This window comes from Pan troglodytes, chromosome 20 (genome assembly GCF_028858775.2).
Source record: "Pan troglodytes isolate AG18354 chromosome 20, NHGRI_mPanTro3-v2.0_pri, whole genome shotgun sequence".
Classification (NCBI taxonomy): Eukaryota; Metazoa; Chordata; class Mammalia; order Primates; family Hominidae; genus Pan; species Pan troglodytes.
Window position 1 is genome coordinate 19,652,405 of NC_072418.2, and position 26,856 is coordinate 19,679,260.

The following is a 26,856-nucleotide window of genomic DNA, read 5'->3' on the forward strand; positions in this document are numbered from 1 at the left end:
AAAAGTTTTAAATGAAGTTGCATCCCTACCTCACACCATATACAAAAATAAACTCAAATGGATCATAGACCTAAATGTAACAGCTAAAGCTATAACATTCTTAGAAGAAACATAAGGGTAGACCTTCATGCCCTTGGATTTGGCAAAGAGGTCATGAAGTACAAATTACATGTGCTAGTCATTAGTCTGATGCCATACCAGGGTATGGACAGTTCAGTGTGACACTTAAACCTCACCCATTCAGACTGGTTGGAGAGCCAGCTAGAATGAGGCAGACATAGATATTTTAAAAGGAGCATAGATTGTAGCCTCTGAAGAACCCTAAAACAGCCCTCAGCTGTGCAGGTATCTGGTGATGGAGTGAACCAGGATTCAGCCCACATGATCTTCATTAACCACTCCCTTTTTCTTTTTTTTTTTTTTTGAGAGACAGAGTCTTGCTCTGTTGCCCAGGCTGGAGTGAAGTGGCCCGATCATAGCTCACTGCTGCCTCTACCTCCTGGGCTCACAATCCTCCTGCCTCATCCTCCTGATAGCTGGGACCACAGGTGTACAATACCATGCCTGGCTAATTTTTTAAAAAATCTGTAGAGCTGGGGTCTTGCTCTATTGCCCAGGCTGGTCTCAAACTCCCAGTCTCAAGCAATCCTCCCACCTTGGTCTCCCAAAGTGTGAGCCACAAACGTCTGGCCTATTTCTTTTTATTTTTTGTAGAGACTGGATCTCACTATGTTGCCCAGGCTGGTCTCACACTTTTGACCTCAAGTGGTCCTCTTGCCTTGGCCTCAAGTGGTCCTCTTGCCTCGGCCTCCCAAAGCACTGGGACTACAGGCATGAGCCACCATGCCCAGCCTAACCACTCCTTTCTTGAATGCAGATGGTAGGTATTTTCTGTCATATGTGAAACGCTCTTTACCAAATTTGTAGCCTTAAACCTCTTCTTCATACACATTCTGACCCAGCACGAGGTACTTTAGTTTCTACTCAAGCTGGGGCCCTCAAAGCCAGGGACACAGGAGATGTGTCTGTGCATGGGATAGAGGTGGCTCCAACACTGGCATGGAGAAGAGAAAGGAGGTTCCAAAGCAGAACAAGAGGGTCAGAACTCAGTGTGAGGACAGCCAGCCAGCATCACTCATGGACGGCAAAAGGGAACTGGGTACAGACAGATGCAGGGCCAGGGATGTGGCCCACTTTCCCCTTGCATGACACTGGGCTCTGTTGGCCTTGCCCCACTCCTGCTGCTGCAATTGGGGTGAAGATGCCCCAGGTTTGTTTTTGTTTTTTGTTTTTTGTTTTTTTATTTGAGACGAAGTCTCACTCTGTCTCCCAGGCTGGAATGCAGTGGTGTGATCTTGGCTCACTGCAACCTCCGCCTCCAGGTTCAAGCAATTATCGTGCCTCAGCCTCCTGAGTCACTGGCATTACAGGTGTCCACCATCATGTCTGGCTAATTTTTGTATTTTCAGTAGAGACAGTATTTCACCATGTTGGCCAGGTTGGTCTTGAAGTCCTGACCTCAGGTCATCCACCCACCTGGGCCTCCCAAAGTGCTGGGATTATAGTCATGAGCCACCGTGCCCAGCCTACCCCAGTTTAACAGTTAAAATAAGAATAATGACTGGGTGTAGTGGCTCACATCTGCAATCCCAGCACTTTGGGGGTCTGAGGTAGGAGATCTGCTTGAGCCCAGGAGTTCAAGACCAGTCTGGCCAACACAGCAAGATCCCATCTCTACAAAAAATTTAAAAATTGGCTAGGTGCGGTGGCTCCTGTTTGCAATCTCAGCACTCTGGGAGGCTGAGGCAGGTGGATCACCTGAGGTCAAGTGTTCAAGACCAGCCTGGCCAATGTGGTGAAACCCTGTCTCTACTAAAAATACAAAAATTAGTGGGGTATGGTGGGGCATGCCTGTAATCCCAGCTACTCTGGAGGCTGAGGCAGGAGAATCACTTGAACCCAGGAGGCAGAGGTTGCAATTAGTCGAGATCATGCCACTGCACTCCAGCCTGGGCGACAGAGCGAGACTCTTGTCTCAAAATAAATAAATAAATAAAAATTTAAAAATAAAAAAATTTGCTGGGCGTGGTGGCTCATGCCTGCAGTCCCAGCTACCCAGGATGCTGAGGCAGGCGGATTGCTTGAATCCAGGATGTCGAGGCTGTGGTGAGCTATGATCTCACCACTGCACTCCAGCCTGGGCGACAGAACAAAACCCTGTCTCTAAGAAGAAAACATATATAAGGATCATGACATCTGGACACCTCAAAATTTACCGTGCATAAGACTTGAGTGGTGGGTGGGAGGCAGAGGCTCGTTCAAAATGTCACATGGGTCTGCACCTGTCAGTCTCAGGAACAGAAGGTCTACCTTTGCAGGGCTCTCAACTTAGGTCCTCAGGGGATAAAATCAACCCAGTGAAGGGCCAGGAGTGATGGCTCACGCCTGTAACCCCAGCACTTTGGGAGGCCAAGGCGGGAAGTTCACTTGAGGCCAGGAGTTCGAGACCAGCCTGGCCAACATGGCGAAACCCCGTCTCTACTAAAAATACAAAAATTAACTGGGCTTGGTGGTATGTGCCTGTAATCCCAGCTACTTGGGAGGCTGAGGCAGGAGAATCACTTGAACCTGGGAGACGGAGGTTGCAGTGAGCCGAGATGGAGCCACTGCACTCCAGCCTGGGCGATGGAGTGTGACTATCTCTAAAAAAAAAAAAAAAAAAAAAAGAACCCATTGAAGAAACAGGACTGCCTTAGAGCAGTTGCTTTAATAAATGGCTACTCAGATGTCTGTCCAAGTGGAATAGAGTAGATTGTCCTTTCCCGTGGAGGAAAATGTCCCCTGCCCCTCACCTGGAACACCAGCCCTCTCCACTCTCCGCAAAGGTTATGTCAGGGGATCCGTTTTCAGCTGAGTCACCACTGCGGAGCTAGTGGCTAGTGGTGGTGGTTTCACGGTGGTCCTTGGGCGGGATGCAGCACAGTCACCCCCAAGTTACCTTCCCCACGTAGGCCAGGCCCGGCTTGAACTGCTTCCTCGTGTCCTTGGAGTACCGGATGTCCACCAGCTGCCTCTGCACGGGGGTGGAGTCATCGAACGCGACCTGCTGGCTCCCGTCCACACTGGTCACCATGGCCCAGATGCTGACCCTGCCCCGGAAGTGCTCAGGGACGTCCGCTGGGATCATGTCCCTCACGCAGATGTCGAAGTCCCGGGAGCCGAGGATCTGGAGGGAGGAAAAACGCAGCCCGTGCTCACTCAGGGTTGGAGTGTCTTTGAGGGATGTCCCTGAAACACACACCTGAGGTGCAAGACTCTTCAGCTGCTTGGAGGGCCAGGGGTCACTTGGTGGCATACCCAATCTATGCCACGGGACCATGCAGAGGGTCCCTCACTGGATCTGGACAACATCCCAGGGAAGATGGATGTTGGCTCCATTGGGCAGAAGAGGAAAGAGGCTGGGCGCGGTGGCTCACGCCTGTAATCCCAGCACTTTGGGAGGCCGTGGCGGGCGGATCACTTGAGGTCGGGAGTTCAATATCAGTCTAGCCAACATGGTGAAACCCCACCTCTACTAAAAATGTAAAAAAATAGCTGGGCGTGGTGACAGGCACCTGTAATCCCAGATACTTGGGAGGCTGAGGCATGAGAATCGCTTGAACCCAGGAGGCAGAGGTTGAGGTGAGCCTGAATTGTGCCACTGCACTCCAGCCTGGGTTAAGAAAAAAAAAAAGAGGAAAGAGATTCCCATGCTGACACAATCTCCCACAGCCCAGGCAACAGAGGGGGCAGCTGAACCTGCTCAGCCCCACTCTGGGGCACCAGAACTCCCTCATTCAATTCCTATCTCAGGATCCCACCCTGGGACTTGGCAAATAATCCTCATTCAGAAAGAGCTGTGGAGTAAATTACTCCATAAATGAGAGAACTAAGTCAAAGACCATCAGCTGGTAGCCTCCCAGGAGAATGGCTGGGATTCTCCAAGGTGCCAGTGTCAGGAATGGGAGAGGTGGGGGTTTATGGTTTCCAATCCATGGAAGAGAAGCCTCAGAGAGCAGAGAGATGGGCTGGGCGTGATGGTGCACACCTGTAATCCCAGCACTTTGGAAGGCCAGCAGCGGCAGATCACTTGAGGTCAGGAGTTCAAGACCAGCCTGGCCAACATGGTAAAACCCTGTCTCTACTAAAAATGCAAAAATTATCCCAACGTGGTGACACATGCCTGTAATCCCAGCTACTTGGGAGGCTGAGGCAGGAGAATTGCCTGAACCCAGGAGGCAGAGGCTGCAGTGATCCAAGATGGTGCCACTGCACTCCAGCCTGGGAGACAGAGAGAGACTCCATCTCAATAAATAAATAAATTAAATTAAATTAAATTAAAGATATCTCAGACATAAGAGAGGGGAGCCCATTGGAGCAGATGTGTCCCAGGTGGGAAAGGGACTGAGAAGGAGCTTTGGGTGGGAGGTGGGGAGGAGCTGGTGCTGAAAGGGTTAATGTCCAGGCACCTACAGAGGGATGGGAATCTCCAGGAAGGTGGGTGTCTGTTGTACTGTAGCCCACTCACAATGTAACATTATGCTGAAAGACCAAAAAAGGTTACAAAACTTTAAACAGGTGGGAATGTAAAATAGTGCAGCCACATTGACCATTTGGCAGTTCCTCAAAAGGTTACACATAGTGTTACCCTCTGACCTAGCAATTCCACTCCTAGGAACGAACCCAAGAGAAACAAAAATGTAGGTCCACATAAAAACTTGCACAGGGATGTCCATAGTAGCATGAGACATAATAGCCAAAAAGCAGAAACAACCCAAATGTCCACCAGTGGATGAAGGGATAAACACATTGTGGTCCATCTGTACAAGGGAATATGATGCAGCCATAAAAAAGGAATGAAGCATTGATCATGCTACGATGTAGACAAACATCAAAAACATGGTGCTGAGTGAGAGAAGCCAGACACAAAAGGACATATAGCATATGATTCATTCACAGAAATGTCCAGAACAGGCAAATCCACAGAGACAGAAAACAGATTAGTAGTTGCCAGGGACAGGAGGAAGGAAATGAGGATTCTCTGCAAAAGGACATGAAGGATGTACGGAAGGATGGTGGAACAATTCTAAAATTGGATAACAGCCATGGTTGCACAACTCTACAACTATATGAAAACCATCAAGTTGTGGCCGGGTGCAGTGGCTTACGCCTGTAATCCCAGCACTTTGGGAGGCCGAGGCAGAAGGATCACGACGTCAGGAGATCGAGACCATCCTAGCTAATACGGTGAAACCCCGTCTCTACTAAAAATACAAAAAAAAAAAATTAGCCGGGTGTGGTGGTGGGCACCTGTAGTCCCAGCTACTGGGGAGGCTGAGGCAGGAGAATGGTGTGAACCCAGGAGGCGGAGCTTGCAGTGAGCCGAGATCACGCCATTGCACTCCAGCCTGGGCAACAGAGCAAGACTCCATCTCAAAAAAAAAAAAAAAAAGAAAAGAAAACCATCAAGCTGTACACTCTACATGGGTGAATTGTATGCTATGTGAATGATATCTCAATAAAATTGTTTATGTTTTTATTTTATTTTAGAGATGGGATCTCACTATGTTGCCCAGGCTGGCCTTGAACTCCTGAGCTCAAGAGATCTTCCTGCCTCTACCTTCCAAATATTAAGAGCTGGGACTCCAGGCAATAAAATTAGTGTTTATTAGTGTTTTTTTGTTTTTTGTTTGTTTGTTTTTTGAGATGGAGTCTCACTCTGTCGCCCAGGCCATGGTGGCCAGGCTGGTCTCGAATTCATGGCCTCAAGTGATCCGCCCGCCTTTGCCTCCCAAAGTGCTGGGATTACGGGCGTGAGCCACCATGCCCAGCCAAATTGGTGTTTTTTTTTTTTAACTTTACTTACAATAACCTGTGAGGAAACACATCAAAATATCGATAGTGGTCATGTCCACCTATTGGAGAACAAGTTATCTTTATTTTCTTCCTTTTTATATTTTCTAAAGTCTCTATATTCAGCCTGCAGGAATTTTATCATCAGAAAAATCCCTGCCATATAACTGTTTTAGAAAGTGAAACAGAGGTGGCTCACACTTGTCATCCCAGCACTTTTGGGGGCAAAGGCGAGAGCCCCCTGGGATCGCTTGAGCCCAGGAGTTCAAGACCAGCCTGGGCAACATAGTGAGATCCTGTCTCTATTCAAAAATTTTTTAAAGGCAGTAAATAAAATAATAACAATAAGAGAAAGTAAAATAAAATGCGTGCTGGTGGAGGTGAACCTGGGGGTTGGGTCAGGGGGTAGAAGGGGTCCCTGTTTCTCACCTTGGTTGTTCTGAGGACAGGGCGTCCCACCTCGTGGCTGTAGTACCCTACACCATTAACAGTCATGTTGATCGTTAAGGCACCAGCCACAGGTTTCCCAAAGGTATACCTGGAACAAAAGGATAAAGCATGCTCAATTTCACAGCCAAGATGGCAGGGAGGGCCCAGCCTCAGGAAGGCCAGGTTGGCATAGTGTGGCCACTAGTACAGTGATGGATGCAGCTCCCTCCACACCCTGCATCCTGTCCTGACAGCCCTCCCTGCAGCCTGGAATCGGGACAGAAGATGCCTAGGCCCTCCGATCCTCTGCACCAAGCCTCCAGATGGACAGAAAAAGAGACCAAGGGTCAGAGAGGAACTCTGGAACTGAGAAGGCTAGGTTGGTGCCACCTCTGGAGCAGAGTAGTGCAGAGGCATGAGCAACTGAGCGGCACCTGAGCCTAAGCACCCTATTAAGCTCGACTTTGAACCAAGGACCGAACTTCTCTGAGCCTCAGTTTCCTCACCCAGAGAATGGGACTCAAACTACCCTCTCAGGGGTGATAGTGAAACTTAAATGTCTGTATGTCACTCCTGATGCAGAGGGAATGCTGGTGGATGGGGAACAGGAGCAAAATGAGAGAGTGCAGGCTGGGCATGGTGGCTCATGCCTGTAATCCCAGCACTTTGGGAGGCCAAGGTGGGCAGATCACTTGAGGTCAGGAGTTCGAGACCAGCCTGGCCAACATGGTGAAACTCTGTCTCTACTAAAAATACAAAAATTAGTTGGGTGTGGTGGCACATGCTTGTGATCCCAGCTACTAGGGAGGCTGAGGCAGGAGAATCAATTGAGCCCGGGAGGCAGAGGTTGCAGAGAGCTGAGACTGTCACTACACTCCAGCCTGGGCGACAGAGTAAGACTCCGTCTGAAAAAAAAAAAAAAAAAAAAAAAAGCAAGGATCAATCCCTCTCGGGTCAGCACACTGGCGGGGGTGCTGTTGGATGCCAGGGAGGCCTGCAGAGGGTGGGGAGCAGCCTTGGGGGAGAGGGGAACACGGTGGGGTTGGGAGGGGACGCCCTGGGGAAGGGAGATGCTAGTGCCCGAGGGTCACACCCTGGGGGGTAGGGCATTCTTTGGGGAGGGGAGACCCTTGGGGAGGGAAGAACTTAGAGCGGAAGGGCAGGACTTGAGGAAGGAATACACAGCGGGAGAGGGGCATGCTTTGGAGAGACAGGGGTGTGCTCATAGGGGTGAGGACACCAGCATGGAAACAAAGACAGGCAGTGGGTAGAGTGCAAGAGACTCATGTGGCAGGGAGACACCGAGTACTAGGGAGGGAGCAGGGCACAGGGCACCCTTGTGGGAGCAGGGAGGCCATGGAAGAAGTGTCTGCCTGTAGGAGGAGGGGGAAGCCCGGTTGTTGGGGGAAATGGAAGGGGAGGGCAGAGGAGGGGCCCAGGGGGAGGAAGATGCTCTAGGGAGAGGGGTACACTCCAGGGAGGGGGCGCCCCCAGGGGAGGGGCACGGGAAAGGATGATGCTCTAGCAGGTGGCCACATCCTGGGGAGGGGAACCCACAGGGGAGGAGCCCAGCAGGGAGGGAGATACTTTAGAGGGAGGGGGACACCCCAGGGAGGAGGCGCCCACAGGGGAGGAGCCTGGGGGGGAGAGAGATACTCTAGGGGGAGGGGCACCTCCTGAGGAGGGGGCGCCTACAGGAGAGAGTCACAGGAAGGGAGATGCACTAGGGGAGGGGCACACCCCAGGGAGGAGGGAACCAGGAAGGGAGAGGCACACCCATGTGGGAGGGAGGGAGGCAGCAGAGGAGGGGAACGATCTTGAGGGAGCAGCGTGATGGTTGGGGAAGGGGAAGGGCCCCCCAGTGTGCCCCAGGGGTCCCTCTTTCTCACCTGGCCCGCACAGTGCCTGTCTCACAGGCGTCCAGGTCTTGGATATACCGGGGCGGGTCAATCAGAAGCTCGAACTTGGGCAACACTGAAGAAAGCAAACAGAGAGGAGGGGCTGGCTTCTGTCCCTAAGGTGGCCTCAGGAGCCCTGACACCGGTGCAAGGTGTCTGAAGACCACAGCACCTGGCCACCACCGAGGTTGACACTGTACCCATCCACACCACTCTGCTGAGCAGCCCTGGGGATTTTGTGGGCTGCATCTATTTCTCATCTTTGGGGGACTAGGACCCCATTTTCCTCAAGGGGCCTCCCCCTGTCACTTTTAGACCACGTGCTTAGAGTGTGGCGGATTCCAGCCTATCCCAGGGTGGACACGAGGCCAGGAGGCTCCTCCCAGCCCCTGTGTCTGTGCATGGGATAGAGGTGGCCCTGGGAGCCAACAAGGGGCATCCCCAGGGTGACTGCAACAGAGAGCTGATTTCTCCATTTGCTTCTGGACTCAGCCCTGGGAGTATCAAGCCATCTTGTCACCAGGGGCGGAGGTGACACCCTGGAGCAGCCGGTAAACCAGAAAGAATCGGGTCCTGAGAGAACTCTTGTAGGAGCCTAAGAATCTTTTCGTTCTTTCTTTTCTTTTCTTTTCTTTTTTTTTTTTTTTGAGACAGATTGTCACTGTGTTTCCCAGGTTGGTGTGCAGTGGCACGATCTTGGCTCACTGCAACCTCCTCCTCCTGCTTCCAGCAATTCTCCTGCCTCAGCCTCCCAAGTAGCTGGGACTGCAGGCACATGCCACCACGCCTGGCTAATTTTTGTATTTTTAGTAGAGATGGGGTTTCACCATGTTGGCCAGCCTGGTCTTGAACTCCTGACCTCTAGTGATCTACCCACCTCAGCCTCCCAAAGTGCTGGGATTACAGATGTTAGCTGCCGTGCCTGGCCACCTTTTCTTTTCTGAGACAGGGTCTCACTTTGTCACCCAAACTGGAGAATAGTGGTGCAATCACAGTTCACTGCAGCCTTGATCTCCTGGGCTCAAGCAATCCTCCCGCCTCAGCTTCCCGAGTAGCGGGGACTACAGGCACGTGCCACCATGTCCAGATAATTGTTTTAAAGTTTTATACAGACAGGGACTATGTTGTCCAGGCTGGTCTCAAACTCCTGGCCTCAAGCGATCCTCCCGCCTCAGCTTCCCAAAGTGTTGGGATTACAGGTGTGAGCCACCACCATGCCTAGCCTACAATACTTTTTTCTATAAAAGGCAAGAGTCCACTTTGGGAGGCTGAGGCGGAAGGATTGCTGGAGACCAGGAGTTCCAGACCAGCCTGGGCAACATGACGAAACCCTGTCTCTACTAATACAAAAATTAACTGGGTGTGGTGGCTCACACTTGTAGTCCCAGCAACTCAGGAGGCTGAGGAGGGAGGATCACTTGAACTTGGGAAGTCAAGGCTTCAGTGAGCCAAGATCGCACCACTGCACTCCAGCCTGGGTGATGGGTGTGAAACCCTGCCTCAAAAAAAAAAAAAGCAAGAGTGTAGGACCATCCCCTGAAACTATACCCAGCCATCACGAGCCCTCAGTAAACGGGGACTCATGTCATCCTCCAGCTCTTCACTGCCATCTTCACCAGTTTCCTTTTTTTTTTCTTTTTTTTTTTGAGACAGAGTCTCGCCCTGTCGCCCAGGCTGGAGTGCAGTGGTGTGATCTTGGCTCACTGCAACCTCTGCCTCCCGGTTCAAGTGATACTCCTGCCTCAGCCTCCCAAGTAGCTGGGACCACAGGTGCGCGCCACCACGCCCGGCTAATTTTTGTATTTTTAGTAGACACGAGGTTTTGCCATGTTGGCCAGGCTGGTCTCAAACTCCTGACCTCAAGTGATCCGCCCACCTGGGCCTCCGAAAGTGCTGGGATTACAGGCGAGAGCCCCTGCACCCGGCCTTCTTCACCAGTTTCAAAGGTTTCTCCCAGATCTGAAATCCCAAGACCCTGAGATTCTCCAACTTACCATACTTCTGAACTTCAAAAGACTTGTTGTACGCATGGCCTTGCATTTCAACAAAAATGAACCATTCTCCCAACACAGGCTGGTCGGACAAGGGGAAGCTCATGTTGGTGATGCCTGTGTGAAGAGAGAGGGCAAGGGCTTTTTCAGAGAGCCACAGACACGGTGAGGTACGGGAAGAGGGAGCCAGGACCCTGCTCCTTCTCCTTCCCTGAGCAGCCCCCCAGGAGAACTGGAGACCACAGAGAAGCTGGCGGGGTCTGTGCAGAGCAGCACCCTATAGGATCAGGCCAGCGGAGCAGGTTTGACACCCCGGCAGGCTTCGAAGGGATGCAGGAAGAGACTGGACCTGCGGTTCCTGGGACAGCCTTGCAGCCAGGGCCAGGGGCAGGCAGTGAGCTGGACAAACAAGGGAAATGAGCCAGCCCGGCTCATTCACTCCATCCCCCGCCACCCGAGTGATTTCCAGCCTGGGCACTACTGACACCTGGGGCCACGTGGCTCTCTGGGGTGGAGGTGTCCTGTGCGCTGTAGGATGCTGAGCAGCACCCCTGGCCTCCACCCAACAGATGCCAGTAGTACCAATGCCCCCCACAATATAACGACCTAAAAAAGTCCCCCAGACATTGCCAATATCGCCCCTAGGGGGCAAAGTCACCCCTTGGTGGAAATCCCAGAGCACTGAGGGGTGCTGAGCATCATCCCTGGCCTCCACTCACCAGATGCCAGTTGCACCCCTTGTCTCCACAAAAGTCCTGACAAGCCAAAATGTCCCCAGACATTGCCATGCCCCTGGGGGCAGAATCTCCTGTCCGACCCCCCACCCCTCCATGAGAACCACCCCCCAACTGAACTAGAGCACGCACACACTTTAGAACAGAGCACTCTCTCCCCAAACATCCCCCCAGAAACACCATCAGCCGCTGACATGGGAGCTGTCATTTGCTTTGCTCCTGTGCCTCTGAGCCCCGTCCGCAGCTCTGTTTTCACTGGGAGCCATGGAGGAGTTGGAAAGGGCACATTGACTCTAGGCAGTGCCAGGGGATCTTCCACTCCTGAGTGTGACACGCTCCACTCGTCCCCAATGATCATATGGGGAGGGCCATACAGGGAAGGGACAGGGAGAGTGGTTCCCCTAGGTCTCACGACAGAACCGAAAACCCATAGCGGCGCCCATGGCTTCTCTCAATCACACTGGAGTCGGAAGATGTGACGGCTAAAACGGCTTTTTCCCCCTCATATTCACGCAAACTGGGCCTTTGATGGTTACAGGACATTCGGGGATGTGTGTCCTGAGCACGTGTTTTGTAAGGGGTCTGTGGCCAACTTTGCCAAGTGCTCCCTGAGAGAGGGGCACAGTCACCCTGGTTGAGAATCATGGGTCTACACACATCCCAAAGGGTTTTTTTTTTTATTTTTTTGAGACAGAGTCTTGCTCTTTTGCCCAGGCTGGAGTGCGGTGGCATGATCTCAGCTCATGCAACCTTCACTCCCGGGTTCAAGAGATTCTTGTGCCTCAGCTTCCTGAGTAGCTGGGACTATAGGCGCCCGCCACCATGTCCGGCTAATTTTGTATTTTTAGTAGAGACAGGGTTTCCCCATGTTGGCCAGGCTGGTCTTGAACTCCTGACCTCAGGTGATCTGCCCGCCTCAGCCTCCCAAAGTGCTGGCATTACAGGTGTGAGCCACCAAGCCAGGCCTCAAAAGGTTTTTTTAAACAGGAGGTTGACCTCTTCCCCAACTCTGTGCTCTTAAGATCAAGTCAGCCTAGGCAACATCTTGAGACCCTGTCTCTACCAAAAATTTAAAAAACTAGCTGGGCTTGGTGGCACGCGCCTGTGGTCCCACCTACTTGAGAGGCTGAGGTGGGAGGATCACTTGAACCCAAGAGGTAGAGGCTGCAGTGAGCTATGATCACACCACTGCACTCCAGCCTAGGTGACAGAATGAGAGAGAATCTGCCCCTTGAGAAAAAAAAAAAAAAACTTTTTAAAAAAAGATCAAGTCCATTCTCTTCCCTGGCTCTTGCCAGTGTCACCCCTGCTCTCAGCACTCGACATCTCTCTCCTGTCCCCCATCTCCAACCTCACTCCCCTAGACATCCACAGCCCTTCCCATAAGTTGACTCCCTGCCTGGGAGATGCTTCCTGGCCCCCTTGCTTTGCCTGGCTGTCCCCCGTTCCTTCTTTGTTGCTGAAAAGGATCCTCCTTCAGGCAGCCTTCCAGGATTGCCTCTGCCACCCCGGGCTGGGATAGAGCCCCATTTGCCCTCTCTGAGTTTTGAACTTCTCCTTCCTAGCACTCATCACAACTGACATTATCCAGGCTGTTTAGTTCATGTTTGCTTCCCCCATTGGGTTGAAAGCTCACCCCATGGCAGTATCTATGTGGTGCCCAACAAATAGCTGCTGATACAAAGACAGCAATCAAGCGAACAAGAGGGAGTAAAGAAGGCAGACAGGGAAGGTGGAACAGAAGAAAAGAGGCTGAGGCCAGGCACAGTGGCTCATGCCTGTAATCCCAGCACTTTTTCGAGGCCGAGGCGGGCGGATCACCTGAGTTTGGGAGTTCAAGACCAGCCTGGTCAACATGGTGAAACCCTGTGTCTACTAAAAATACAAAAATTAGCCAGGCCTGGTGGCAGGTGCCTGTAATCCCAGCTACTTGGGAAGCTGAGGCAGGAGAATGGCTTGAACCCGGGAGGCGGAGGTGGCAGTGAGCCGACATCGTGCCACTGCACTCCAGTCTGGGTGACAATAGCAAGACTGTATTTAAAAAAAAGAAGAAGAAGAAGAAAAGAAAAAGGAGAAGGAGGAAGAAGAAGGAAGAAGAAGCAGGAGAGGGGGAGGAGGAGTAGGAAAGAATAAGAAGAAGAGAAGGAGAAGAAGAAAGAACAAGAAAGAAGGAAGATGAAGAAGAAGAAAAGAGGCTGAGACCCAAGACAGGAGACAGAAGGAGGAAGGGTCACCAACAGACCCCCGTGATCCTGCCTGTGGCTCTGCTGTTACCCCATTTCTGGACAGCCTGGGTGTGTGCATGGCCATCCCCAGACTCCCCACACCCTACCTATCCCCTGACCTCTCCTGGGGCATCACACCCCTCACAGGCAAAGCAAAGTGGGGTATGTCAATTACACAGTCTTCCTAGTCATAGGAAAAGAAAAGAAAAAAGCAAAGTCCTTTCTGACTTCTAGCTGGAAAAGAAATATCTCATGCAATGGGGATGATAAAACCTGCAACCTATAGCAGGAAGAAGCTGGGAGCAGGCCGGGCGCGGTGGCTCGCGCCTGTAATCCCAACACTTTGGGAGGACAAGGCGGGTGGATCACCTGAGAGGTCAGGAGTTGGAGACCAGCCTGGCCAAATGGTGAAACCCCATCTCTACTAAAAATACAAAAATAAGCCAGGCGTGGTGCCATGCACCTGTAATCCCAGCTACTCGGTAGACTGAGGCAGGAGACGCTCTTGAACCCGGGAGGCAGAGGTTGCAGTGAGCTGAGATTGTGCCACTGCACTCCAGCCTGGGTGACAGAGAGAGACTCCGTCTCAAAAAATAAAAAACAAGGTGAGAGCAGGTGCCCCAGTACTCCACAAAGGTCTTGAGTTCTGAGCAGGAGCCCCGCCTGAGTCCTGGGCACAGAGAAACGTGGGCAGAGGGTCCAAATCCACAGGGAAGGCGCTGTGGGCTGGGCTGAGGCTCCCAGATCCAAACCCATGGCATTGTCACCTCCCAGGTGGGTACCTGCCCTCCGCTCCTCCTTGGTCCCCTCCAGCTGGAGCAGCAGTGGGGGTACATTAGCGGTGGGCCCCGGACAGAGCATATTCTGTTTTCCTGGAAGGTTCATCACGTCTGCAGCCCCCAAGCCACAGAGGAAGAAACTTACCGCAGCAGAACGGCTTTAAGTGTCTCCACTCTATCATCCGAGAGCCTCGGGGGTCCTGTTGGTGGTGGAGGGGGACAGAGACATGGAGTGAACTCAGGCTAGCCCAGCATGTGCCCAATGTAAGGATTTTCCCAGTCCTCTCTCTTGGGCATGTCAACCATGCAGCGAAGGTCCCAAGATTAATCATTAACCCCGGGGCAAAAAAATCAAAAGCTCTGGATAGAGAAGGATTTGAAAAGCAGAAGGGGACGGGCTGGGCCTACCTCCTCATTTAGGGAGCCGTGTACAAACCTAGAAATGGATGTGGCTGGGTGTGGTGGCTCACACCTGTAATCCCAGAAGTTTGGGAGGCCAAGGTGGGCGGATCACCTGAGGTCAGGAGTTTGAGACCAGCCTGGCCAACATGGTGAAACCCCCATTTCCACTAAAAAAGATACAAAAAAAAATTAGCTGGGTGTGGCGCCATACGCCTGTAGTCTCAGCTACTCGGGAGGCTGAGGAAGGAGAATCGCTTGAACCCGGGAGGCAGAGGTTGCAGTAAGCCAAGATCAGCACCACTGCAATCCAGCCTGGGTGATAGAGCGAGACTCCATCTCAAAAAAAAAAAAAAAAAAAAGGAAACGGACAGACACACACACAGCCCATCCCAGGGTGGACCCAGGGACCAGGATAGAAGAGGCCAGGTTCCAGCCTTGTAAGGCACAGCGGCTCAACCCAGAAGGCAGACAGTGAGCGAAGACAGACTGGATCTTGCAGAAGGTGGGCTACCCGGGCCCCAAGTCCAAGCCGAGGAAGGACAGAGGCCACTCACCAGGATGTAGGCTTCCAGCTGTAATAAAGACACAGATGCAGTGAGCAAATCTTCCAGCAAACCCCAAACCCTTCCAACACGCTCATGCATGGCCTCGGTCCCCGGGACAGGCAGTCGCTGTTATGGGTTAAACAGTGTCCCCCTAAATTACATCCATTGAATCCTAACCCCAAGTAGGGTCTTTAGAAAGACTCATTACAGGTGGCTCATGCCTGTAATCCCAGCAGTTTGGGAGGCTGAGGCGGGTGGATCATGAGGTCAGGAGATTGAGACCACCCTGGCTAACACCGTGAAATCCCGTCTCTACAAAAAATAGAAAAAATTAGCCGGGCGTGGTGGTGGGCACCTGTAGTCCCAGCTACTCGGGAGGCTGAGGCAGGAGAATGGCATGAACCCGGGAGGCAGAGCTTGCAGTGAGCGGAGATTGCGCCACTGCACTCCGCCTGGGTGACACAGTGAGACTCCGTTTAAAAAAAAAAAAAAGAAATGGGGAAACCAGGCAGGCACTACTTGAACCACTGGACCCTGTTAATGTCCCCAGCAACACGACAAACCCATGCTGGGTGCCTCCCGATACAAGGCACCGGGGAGGATCCAGTGTTGCTTCTGTGGATCCTGCCCGAGATTCACAGACTGAACTTGGTCACAAGGAACCAGGAGACCATCCTACCAAGGGGCGTTCTGCAAAACAACTGCCTGGACTTGCCAAAAATGTCAATGTCATGGAAGACACAGAAAGGCAGTGAGGAACTAATTCAAATTAAAGGAGACCAAGAGACATGATGATCAAATGCAACAGATGACCCACGATCAGATCCTGGACCAGCAAAGAAACATGCTATAAAGGTTACTATTGGAACAACATGGATTTTATATTAGATATTATTATTGTGTCAATGTCAAAATTATTTTCCTCTTCTTTTTTTTTTTTTTTTTTTTTTGGTTTTTCGTTTTTTGTAGAGCCAGGGCTGTGCTTTGCTGCCCGGGCTGGAGTTCAAGTGGCACAATCACAGCTCATTGCAGCCTCGAACTCCTGGACTCAAGAGATCCTCCTGACTCAGCTTCCGAAGTAGCTGGGACTACTGGCGCATGCCACCATGCTCGACTAATTTTTATTATTTTAATTTTTCGTCAAGACAGTTTCACTATGTTGCCCAGAATGGTCTCGGACTCCTGGCCACAGCGATCTTCCTGCCTCAGCCTCCCGAAGTGCTGGGATTACAGATGTGAGACACTGTGCCCAGCCTCAAAATTTTTAAACGTGATGATCCTCCTTGAGTTGTATAAGAGAATGTCCTTGCTCTTAAAGGATACAGGCCAAGTGTTCAGGGCCAGAGAGGCACAGTATCTGTAAGTTATTCTCAAATTATTTATCATTAAAATAATTTTGTAAGTATATATACATATACAGACAGAGAGAGAGCGCTAGACAGAAAGCACATAAATATGGCCAGGTGCGGTGGCTCACACCTGTAATCCTAGCACTTTAGGAGGCTGAGGCGGGTGTATCACCTGAGGTCAGGAGTTTGAAACCAGCCTGGCCAACATGGTGAAACCCCATCTCTACTAAAAATACAAAAATCAGCCGGGCATGGTGGCACACACCTGTAATTCCAGCTACTCAGGAGGCTAAGGCAGGAGAATCGCTTGAACCCGGGAGGCAGAGGTTGCAGTGAGCCAAGATCGCACCACTGCACTCCAGCTTGGGAGACAGAGCAAGACTCCATCTCAAAAAAAAAACAGAAAAAAAAATCAGCCGGGTGTGGTGGTGGGCACCTATAATCCCGGCTACTCGAGAGGCTAAGGCAAGAGAATCACTTGAACCCAGGAAGCAGAGGTTGTAGTGAGCCGAGATAGCGCCACTGCACTCCAGCATGGGCAATAGAGCGAGAGACTCGGTCTTGGGGAAAAAAAAAAAAATTAAGCAACAGTCCAGGGCTATCTAAAGCCCTCAAAGGCATTCCTTGTTGAGGGGCAGTGGGCCAGGCACGCCCACCAGCCTTCCTCTGTCACAAAGAACTCCCTGGGGTTCTCCGGGGGACATGAAACAACCATGAAAGAAAATAGAAAAGAGAAGTTCTGGAGAGAAAGACCCATTTCCGATGGTGGCCCTGGCCAGGTAGTCCCAAGTGGGTGCACTCCGGGCCCGCGGTTTTAGAAGCTGATCTCACCTTCTCGTTGACAGGCCTCAGATTTGGAGAGACGGTGAAGATGCTTATGAGCACTAGAAGAAAGAAGAGAGGCGTGTGACACCTCCAGACCATGGCCGGCCCTCCCTGCGTCCATGCTGGCCACTCACCTCGGTGCTGGGGTCTGTACACAGGCTTGTCCGTCTGTATGAATACAGAAGCGCCCCGGCCGTCCACGGTCACCGAGGTCTGGTTGTGAAAGAGGGGCCCCTCCTCCGCCTGCCAGCCGCGGCCCCACACTTTCAGAAGCGCCTGGCCCCGGAGGCCCGTGGGCACCTGCAGGCAGAGGAAAGAGCTTTGGGACAAGAATTCACCCTGGAATGGGCCAAGATACTGGGAAAGGAGTTTGGAGGCCTAGAACAGGGGGAACTCACCCCAGGAGTGACTGTGCCCCAGGGGGACACTTGGCAGTTTCTGGAGATGTTTTGGGGTGTCATAGCTTTGGGGGTGGGGATTGCTACTGTCACTTGAGAGGGGAATAGAGAAGCTGCTCAACATCTTACAGAGCACAGGACACTCCCGCCCTTGGCAAACTGCCCCAAATATCTTTCTTTTTTTTTTTTTTTTTTTTGAGACAAGGTCTCACTCTGTCGCCCAGGCTGGAGTGTAGTGGCACCATCTCAGCTCATTGCAACCTCTGTCTCCCAGCTCAAGTGATTCTCCCACCTCAGCCTCCTGAGTAGATGGGATTACAGGTGTGTGTCACCATGCCCGCCTAATTTTTGTGTTTTTAGTAGAAACGGGGTTTCACCATGTTGGCCAGGCTGGTCTTGAACTCCTGGGCCCAAGCAATCCATCTGCCTCAGCCTCCCAAAGTACTGGGATTATAGGCGTGAGCCACTGCACCCGGCCATATCTTTTTTCTTTCTTTCTTTCTTTTTTCTTTTTTTTTCAGACAGGGTTTATCTCTGTTGCCCAGGCTGGAGTGCAGTGGTGCAATTATGGCTCACTGCAGCCTTGGCCTCCTGGGCGCAAGCAATCCTCCCATCTCAGCCTCCCAAAGAGCTGGGACTACAGGCATGCACCACAAGCCAGGCTTATTTTGTTTATTTTTGGTAGAAACAAGGTCTCAGTCTATTGCCCAGGCTGGTCTCAAACTCCTGGGCTCAAGCGATCCTCCCACCTCAGCCTCAGATTACAGACGTGAGCCACTGTGCCAAGCCTGCCCCAGCTTTCAGCCATGCTGAGGCTGAGAAACACTGGTCTAGTTATGGAGCCTTCTCTTCTGACTCAACAGAGTTGCAAAGCTGTTTTCTCTCATCATCACTGGAGAGTTACAAGAATTGTCTCCCCTCTTGCCAAGTGAATTCACAGCCTGTGAGCGGTGGAAGGAGACCTGGATCCCTTGATATACATATGTACATGTCCAGATATATCTATCATGTATATGTGTCTGTGTTTGCCTCACTCTAAAATCGCAGCACAGGCCGAGTGCAATGGCTCACACCTGTAATCCCAGCACTTTGGGGAGGTTGGGGTGGGCGGATCACCTGAGGTCAGGAGTTCGAGACCAGCCTGACCAACATAGTGAAACCCCATCACTACTAAAAATACAAAAAATTATCCAGGCCTGGTGACATGTGCCTATAATCCCATCTATTTGGGAGGCTGAGGCAGGAGAATCGCTTGAACCCAGGAGGCAGAGGTTGCATTGAGCCCAGATCACAACATTGCACTCCAGCCTGGGCGACAAGAGTGAAACTCTGTCTCCAAAAAAAATAAATAAACAAATAATACAAATAAAGTCACAGCACAAGTCAGGCGCGATGGCTCACACCTGTAATCCCAGCACTTCGGGAGGCCGAGGTGGGCGGATGGCCTGAAGCCAGAAGTTCAAGACCAGCCCAGCCAACATGGTGAAACCCTGTCTCTACAAAAAATACAAAAAAAATTAGCCAGGCGTGTGGCGGGCGCCTGTAGTTCCAGCTACTCTGGAGGCTGAGGCACACCAATCACTTGAATCTGGGAGGCAGAGGTTGCGGTGAGCTGAGATCACACCACTGAACTCCAGCCTGGATGACAGAGCGAGACTCTGCCTCAAAAAATAAAATAAAATAAAATAAAATAAAAATCACAACACATATACAGTGCATGACTCCATTGATCTGAATTGTCCAGAAAAGGCAATCCACAGAGACAGGAATCAGATAGGTGGTTGCTAGGGGCTGGGAGAAGGGAGTGGGGAGTGACTACTGATGGGGACAGGGTCTTCTTTTGCGGGGATAAAAATGTTCTGGAACTAGATGGGGGGGGGGGCATTGCACAACCCTGTCAATGTAGTCAATGCCACGGAATTATATGTTTTAGAATGGTTAGATGGCTTTTTTGTTGGTTTGGTTTGTGTTTTTGCCACACAGATGGGAGAAAAAAAAAAAAACCACTTCAGTCTTCAGGATGGAGCCTACACTACACAATTCCTTCCTTCCTTCCTTCCTTCACTACACATTCCCTCCCTCCCTCTCTCCCTCCCTCTCTCCCTCCCTTCCTTTCTTTCTTCCTTCCTTCCATCCTTCCTACACTACACATTCCTTCCCTCCCTCCCTCCATCCCTCCCTTCTTTCTCTCTCTCTTTCTTTCTTTCTTTCTTTCTCTTTCTTTCTTTTGTTTTTAGAGACAATATCTTGCTCTGTCGCCAGACTGGAGTCCAATGGTGCGATCAGAGCTCACTACAGCCTCGAACTCCTGGACTCACGTGATCCTCCTGCCTCAGCCTACTGAGAAGCCAGGACTGCAGGCATGCACCACCATGCCCAGCTAATTTATTTTATTTTATTTTTTGGTAGAGATGGGGTCTCACTATGTTGCCCAGGCTGGGCTCAAACCCCTGGGCTCATGTGATCCTCCCGACTCAGCCTCCCAAAGTGCTGGGATTACAGGTGTGAGCCATGGCACCTGGCCGTCCTCTTATTTTTTTTTAAGCAGATGGGCAGAACGCCCTGGCATGTGAGTCATGCACTATAAAAGCTCCTTTCATGCTTAAAACAAACAAAAGTAATGTCTCCTGTATTAGTCTGTTTTCACACTGGTGATAAAGACATACCCGAGACTGGGTAATTTATAAAGAAAAAGAGGTTTAATGGACTCACAGTTTCACGTGGCTGGGGAGGTCTCACAATCACGGCGAAAGGTGAAAGCCACGTCTTACATGGTGGCAGGCAAGAGAGAATGAGAGCCAAGCAAAAAGGGGTTTCCCCTTATAAAATCATCAGCTCTTGTGAGACTTATTCATTACCATGAGAACAGTATGGGGGAAACCACCCCATGATTCAATTATCTCCCTCTGGGTCCCTCCCACAACGTGTGGAAATTATGGGAGCTACAGTTCAAGATGAGATTTAGATGGGGACACAGCCAAACCATATTACTTCCCTCTATGTGACCGGTATTTGATGATAGTTACCCTCTCAGCCATCCCTGGGCACCCAGCAGGTGGACATTACCTCCAAGCAGATCACCTGGGGAGCTATGTGCACCCACCTGTTCCTAAAACCACCCAAATGGCTGGGCACAGTGGCTCACGCCTGTCATCCCAGCACTTTGGGAGGCTGAGGTGGGCAGATCACCTGAGGTCAGGAGTTCAGGACCAGCCTGGCCAACATGGCGAAGCCCCGTCTCTACTGAAAATACAAAAATTAGCCAGGTGTGATGGCAGGCGCCTATAGTCCCAGCAACTCAGGAGGCTGAGGCAGCAGAATCGCTTGAACCCAGAAGGCAGAGGTTGCAGTGAGCTGAGATGGTACAGCTGCACTCCAGCCTAGGTGACAGAGTGAGACTCCATCTCAAAAAATAAAAAATAAAAAAAATTTAAAAATAAAACCATCCAACTGTGGGGTGTTCCTCTTCTGAGGACCCCTACGTCAGCATCTACTCATGTGGTCCCTCAAGGGGTGGATGGACCCTGGTGACCATCACGGGGAACAATCTACCAGATTCTCTGACTGATCATCACAGTTCTGCACTGTCATGACCATTGTGTGGGTGAGGTCAGGGTGCACTAGGACCCCCGCTCTCTGTAGCCACACAGGGTCCGTCCCAGCCCTCTCTCCAGCCACCCACCTCCTGTCTGCTCTGAACAGCCTCAGAGGGACCTCTCCTACCTGCCACCCGCAGGACCAGCCTTCTGGACCTGTGAGGTCTCTTCTGACTGCAGTTTCCCTGTCAAGACCAACCAAAGCAATAAACCTCACCCACTACTCCAATCCCAAAATCCTCACCTGGCCCTGTTTCTGGAAATATCTCAACATTGGCCAGAGGCTGAAGAGGGAGGAAAGGTCCCGGCCACCCAAGAGCAGGGCAAGGATGGGCAGGAGGGAGATACTGGAGGTGCTGAGGACCGTATGCTGGAGGGACAGGGAGGCTGGGGGACAAGAGACTATGCTGAGCACATAAAGGGGGCCGACCCCAAACGGCAGCCCCTAGAGCTTCACACCTTCCCAGGGAAGAGGATGCTTCCCACAGGGAGAGAAGGCAAGAAGGACCTCCAGCCTTCTTTCCGTGTTTAAAGACAGGGTCTTGCTCTGTTGCCCAGACTAGAGTGCTGTGGTGTGATCACGTCTCACTGCAACCTCGATCTCCTGGACTCAAGCAATCCTCCTACCTTGGCCTACTGAGTGGCTGGGACTACAGGTGCAGGCCACCATGCCCGGCTAATTTTTTATTTTCAGTTTGTAGAGACAGGGGACAGGCTCTCAACTATGTTGCCCAGGCTGGTCTCCAACTCCTGGCCTCAAGCGATCCTCCAGTTTCAGCCTCCCAAGTAGCTAGGATTACAGGCACGAGTCACTGTGCCTGGCCAAATGCTAAGGATCTTAAGCATCTTTCTTGGGAATCTCAAGTCTAGTCTTAAGGGCCCTTGGCCCCTCTCCCAGAATTATACAACCCTTTGTTAGTCTCTCTTACAAATTCCCAGCATCTGTGCTGTGAAGAGTGTCTTCTAACGTGTGGTGGCCAGGGACTGCACATCATCTTAACACCTGCTCCAGGGAAATGGCTTCCTGACTCATAAGAAAGCAGATCTAGGCTGGGTGCAGTGGCTCACACCTGTAATGCCAGCACTTTGGGAGGCTGAGGCAGGTGCATCACTTGAGGTCAGGAGTTTGAGACCACAGTAGCCAACATGGTGAAACCCCATCTCTACTGAAAATGCAAAAATTAGCTGGGCATGGTGGGGGCGTCTGTAGTCCCAGCTACTCAGGAGGCTGAGGCAGGAAAATCATTTGAACCCAGGAGGCAGAGGTTGCAGTGAGCTGAGATCGTGCCACTGCACTCCAGCCTGGGCGACAGAGTGAGACTCTGTCTCCAAAAAGAGAGAAAGAGAGAGAAAAATCTAATCACACAAAGGAAAGGCAGGAGAGAGAGAGAGGAAGGAAGGGAGGAGGGAGGGAGGGAGGGAGGGAAAGAAATCCAATCACAGGAAGCCAGGAAAGGGAGTTCTAGGGTCTTTTTTTTTTTTTTTTCTCTTTTTTCCTTATGCTTCTGTAGGCATTGAAGCCCTAGGGCAGGGACCCTCAACCCCTGGGCCACAGACTGGTACCAGTCAGTGGCCTGTTAGGAATGGGGCTACACAGCAGGAGGTGAGCAGTGGGTGAGCAAATGAGCCTTCATCTGTATTTACAGCCGCTCCCCATCGCTCACATTACTGCCTAAGCTCCGCCTCCCATCAGATCACTGGTGGCATTAGATTCTCATAGGAGTGTGAACCCTACTGTGAACTGTGCATGGGAGGGGTCTAGATTGCATGCTCTTTATGACAATCTAATGCCTGATGATCTGTTACTGTCTCACATCACCCCCAGATGGGACCATCTAGTTGAAGGAAAACAAGCTCAGGGCTTGCACTGTTTCTTCAGTTATGTGAGTTATATCATTATTTCGTTATATATTACAGTGTAATAACAACAGAAATATAGCACGCAATAAATGGAATGCCCTTGAATCATCCTGAAACCATTTCTTCTGCTCCCTGGTCCGTGGAAAAAACTGTCTTCCATGAAACTGGTCCCTGGTGCCAAAAAGGTTGGGGACTGCTGCTCTAGGGTTTTGGTTCAGGGTTTCCTGAATGTGGACTTCTGGGGCCACATCCTTCTTTGCTGTAAGGGATCCTGCGCATTGTAAGATGTTGAGTTGCAGCTGTGGCCTCCACCCACCAGATGCCAGTAGCACCTGGCACCACCCAGCCCCAACCCAGCTGTGACAACCAAAAATGTCTCCAAACTTTACGAAATGTGCCCTGTAGGGCAAAAGCCCCCTTGAGTGAGAACTGCTGCCTTAGAGAAAGGGTTCTATCATCAAACGTAACGGAGGGCCAGGTGCTGTAGCTCACGCCTGTAATCCCAACACTTTGGGAGGGCTGAGGTGGGCAGATCATCTGAGGTCAGGAGTTTGAGACCAGCCTGGCCAACATGATGAAACCCCATCTCTATTAAAAATTAGCTGGGCATGGTGGTGCACACCTGTAATCCCAGCTACTGGGGAGGCTGAGGCAGGAGAATCACTTGAACCCAGGAAGCAGAGGTTGCAATGAGCCAAGATTGCATCACTGCACTCCAGCCTGGGAGAAAAAGCAAGACTGCTCAAAAAAAAAAAAAAAAAAAAAAAAGTAAGGCAGGAAGACCACTGCCCTGCAGCAATTAGGCACTAGTGGTATACCTCATAAAAAAGGAACTACCTCAGCCTCCATTCTGATCAATAGAGATGGGCGCATTATAATTTTAAATAATTCTCAATTTAGCCCATTCATTTGTAGACTCCTTTGAGCATGTGGTAAAAGTTAAGGAATAGCTAACCCCCCAAATGCCGCAATTCCAGGGCTTACATAATATCTGAAACCCAAGGACTCCAGTTTGAAAACCCATGTCATAAAATTATTTACATAGTTTGGTACATATAATAATTTAAAAATAACAATATTCAATGTCTGAGAAGCAGTGGAGAAATTTGATCCCTAATGTACTGCAGGTGGTTCCATGAACAGGTACTGCTGTGTATTCCAGGACACAGCAAGACCCAGTGAGAGGCTTGGGTCCTGCTGGTAGTTCTTCAATTTGGCTGTTTAGCCTAAAGAAGGCATCCAGAATGCCAATATGGCTTTACATACAAACATTCTGGCGACTTAAGGATTACAGTATCAAAACACTGAAAACAGCCCAGGCAGGGTGGCTCATGCCTGTAATCTCAGCACTTTGGGAGGCCAAGGTGGGTGGATCACTTGAGGTCAGGAGTTTCAGACCATTCTGGCCAACATGGTAAAACCCCATCTCTACTAAAAATACACACACACACACACACACAAAATTAGCCAGTCTTGATGGTGCGTGCCTGAGGTCCCAGCTACTTGGGAGGCTGAGGCACGAGAATCACTTGAAACCGGGGTCAGAGGTTGCAGTGAGCTGAGATTGTAGCATTGCACTCCAGCCTGGGAGACAGAGTGAGACTTCATCTCAAAAAAAAAAAAAAAAAGAAAAAAAAAACCACTGAAACAATCTAGAAAAAATCTAGCTGGGGGCTTAGCAAATTGATATTTAAGAGGGGTGCAATAGGATGCTGTTTACAATAAAATGTAAATTCCAATTACAGAGACTTGGAAATATGGAAGTTGTTTACAACAGTGTGATAAGAGGGACTAGGAAACACCACGGTGTTTTGTTTTCTTTTGCTTTGTTTTCTTTTGCTTTGTTTTGTTTTGTTTTTTGAGACAGAGTTTCACTCTGTTGCCCAGGCTGGAGTGAAGTGGTGTGATCTTGGCTCACTGCAACCTCCGTCCCCTGGGTTGAGGCAATTCTCCTGCCTCAGCCCCCGAGTAGCTGGGATTACAGGTGTGCGCCACCATGCCCAGTTAACTTTTGTATTTTTAGTAGAGATGGGGTTTTGCCATGTTGACCAGGCTGGTCTTGAACTCCTGACCTCAGGTGATCCACCCGCCTCAGCCTCCCAGAGTGCTAGGATTATAGGCATGAGCCACTGCGCCCGGCCAATGGTGTGTGTCCTTTAACTGAAACTATGAAAAGAAAATGTATGTGCATGAAGAAGAATGTGTGGAAAACATGAAAAAGTGAAAAGTATGAAAACTGGATTATCGGTGGATTTCTCCTTTTCTAAATTTCATTATTCTCTCTTTTTTTTTTAAATAGGGTCTCACTCTGTTGCCCAGGCTGGAGTGCAGTGGTGCGATCATAGTTCACTGAAGCCTCAACCTCCCAGTCTCAAGCGATCCTCCTACCTCAGCCTCCCAAGTGGTTGTGAGAACAGGCGTGAACCACCATGCCTAGCTAATGGATAATTTTTGTATTTTTTTTTTTGTAGAGACAGGATTTTACCATGTTTTCCAGGCTGGCCTTGAATTCCTGGGCTCCAGAGATCAACCCACCTCAGCCTTGCAAAGTGCTGGGATTACAGGTGTGAGCATGGCACCCAGCCTCATTATTCATTTTTTACATCTCTTTTTTAAAAATGATTTTTCTCACAACACATGCAATTTCTCTTATTCCATCCCAATTCAATTCTTTTTTTTTTCTTTTCTTTTCTTTTCTTTTTTTTTTTTTTTTTTTGGTGAGACGGAGATTTACTCTTGTTGCCCAGCCTGGAGTGCAATGGTGCAATCTTGGCTCACAGCATCCTCTGCCTCCCAGGTTCAAGCGATTCTCCTGCCTCAGCCTCCCGAGTAGCTGGGATTACAGGCATGTGCCACCACACCTGGCTAATTTTGTATTTTTAGTAGAGACGCGGTTTCACCGTGTTGCCCAGGCTGATCTCGAACTCCTGACCTCAGGTGATCCACCCACCTCGGCCTTCCAAAGTGCTGGGATTACATGTGTGAGCCACCACGGCTGGCCCAATTCAATTCTTTATTTCCAAGGTCAGGTTTATGATTTTAAAAATCAACGGCTTACCTTGAGTTTGATTGTCCCTTTATCTAAAAATGAAAATAAAATGAAAAAAGTTAAATCAAGAGCTGTGTTGCCCTGCCTCCCTGAGCTGCAGCCTCACAAACCACCAACTTTCTTAACCCAAAGGGGTTTCATGTGGACAAACACACCCTGGGTCATGCTGGCCTGGCCTGGGCCAGGCTGGGACTGGCAGAAGCCAGAGGTTTCCTCCAAGCTGGCACAAGCTGAAGGCCAGAGGGAATGGACAAAGCTGAGCTATTCAGGGGAAAGCTGGCCTGCCTAAGTACTTGATTTACTTCACCCCTGGCTCCTGTCCAAAATAAGCTGTGAGGGGAGTAATGGGAAAACACCAGGGGAGAGGAACAAGGAGAAAGGTGGAGAGAAAGAAGAGGGGACTGAGGTCCCCAGTGGACCTGACTGTTCTCCCATCGCCTCTCTCTGCTACCCACACTAAATCATTTGTGCTACTGTACTAGGTTTCTGGCCTCCAGGACTCAATTAGGTATCTATTATTTTTGCCTCCCAGCAACCATTATCCCATTTCCTGCTAACAGATCCTCAATTTCCTTGGACAAGCTATCTGCCCAGCACACAACCCACGTGGCTCCTAAGCTCTCCATCCACCTTCCTGGGACTCTGAGCCAATCTGCATAGGCCTTCCCCCTGGTCACAGTGATTGGTTCAGGGCTGAGCACATGACCCAAAATGAACCAATCAGCACAGGCCTTCCCCTCTGGTCATAGTGATTGGCTCAGGGTTGAGCACATGAACCAAGATAGGCCAATCAGAGGGAATCCTGGGACTTCATCCAGCCATCTTGGGAAACTGGTGCTTCCCCTGATCTTAAGGAGAGACCTGGTTGCATCAAGAGGTAGGGG

General features: G+C 50.6%; 1 protein-coding gene across 4 annotated transcripts in view; it reads right to left on the reverse strand.

The window, feature by feature from the left end:
- Window positions 1-26,856, reverse strand: part of CPAMD8 (C3 and PZP like alpha-2-macroglobulin domain containing 8) — a 134,417-nt gene that overhangs the window by 101,828 nt on the left and 5,733 nt on the right. For 3 of the 4 annotated variants that reach the window (XM_054673111.2, XM_063800593.1, XM_063800592.1), the window contains exons 1-5: window positions 14,094-14,858; window positions 10,214-10,327; window positions 8,211-8,295; window positions 6,322-6,430; window positions 2,999-3,226 (exon numbers count right to left, since the gene is read on the reverse strand). In XM_054673111.2, the coding sequence (XP_054529086.1) occupies window positions 2,999-3,226; window positions 6,322-6,430; window positions 8,211-8,295; window positions 10,214-10,327; window positions 14,094-14,280 (723 nt within the window). In that variant the 5' untranslated portion in view covers window positions 14,281-14,858. Of the gene's footprint in view, window positions 1-2,998; window positions 3,227-6,321; window positions 6,431-8,210; window positions 8,296-10,213; window positions 10,328-14,093; window positions 14,859-14,904; window positions 14,923-17,075; window positions 17,129-17,203; window positions 17,370-25,981; window positions 26,005-26,856 lie in introns of those variants that run through there. The other variant, XM_016935418.4, reaches the window with a different exon arrangement.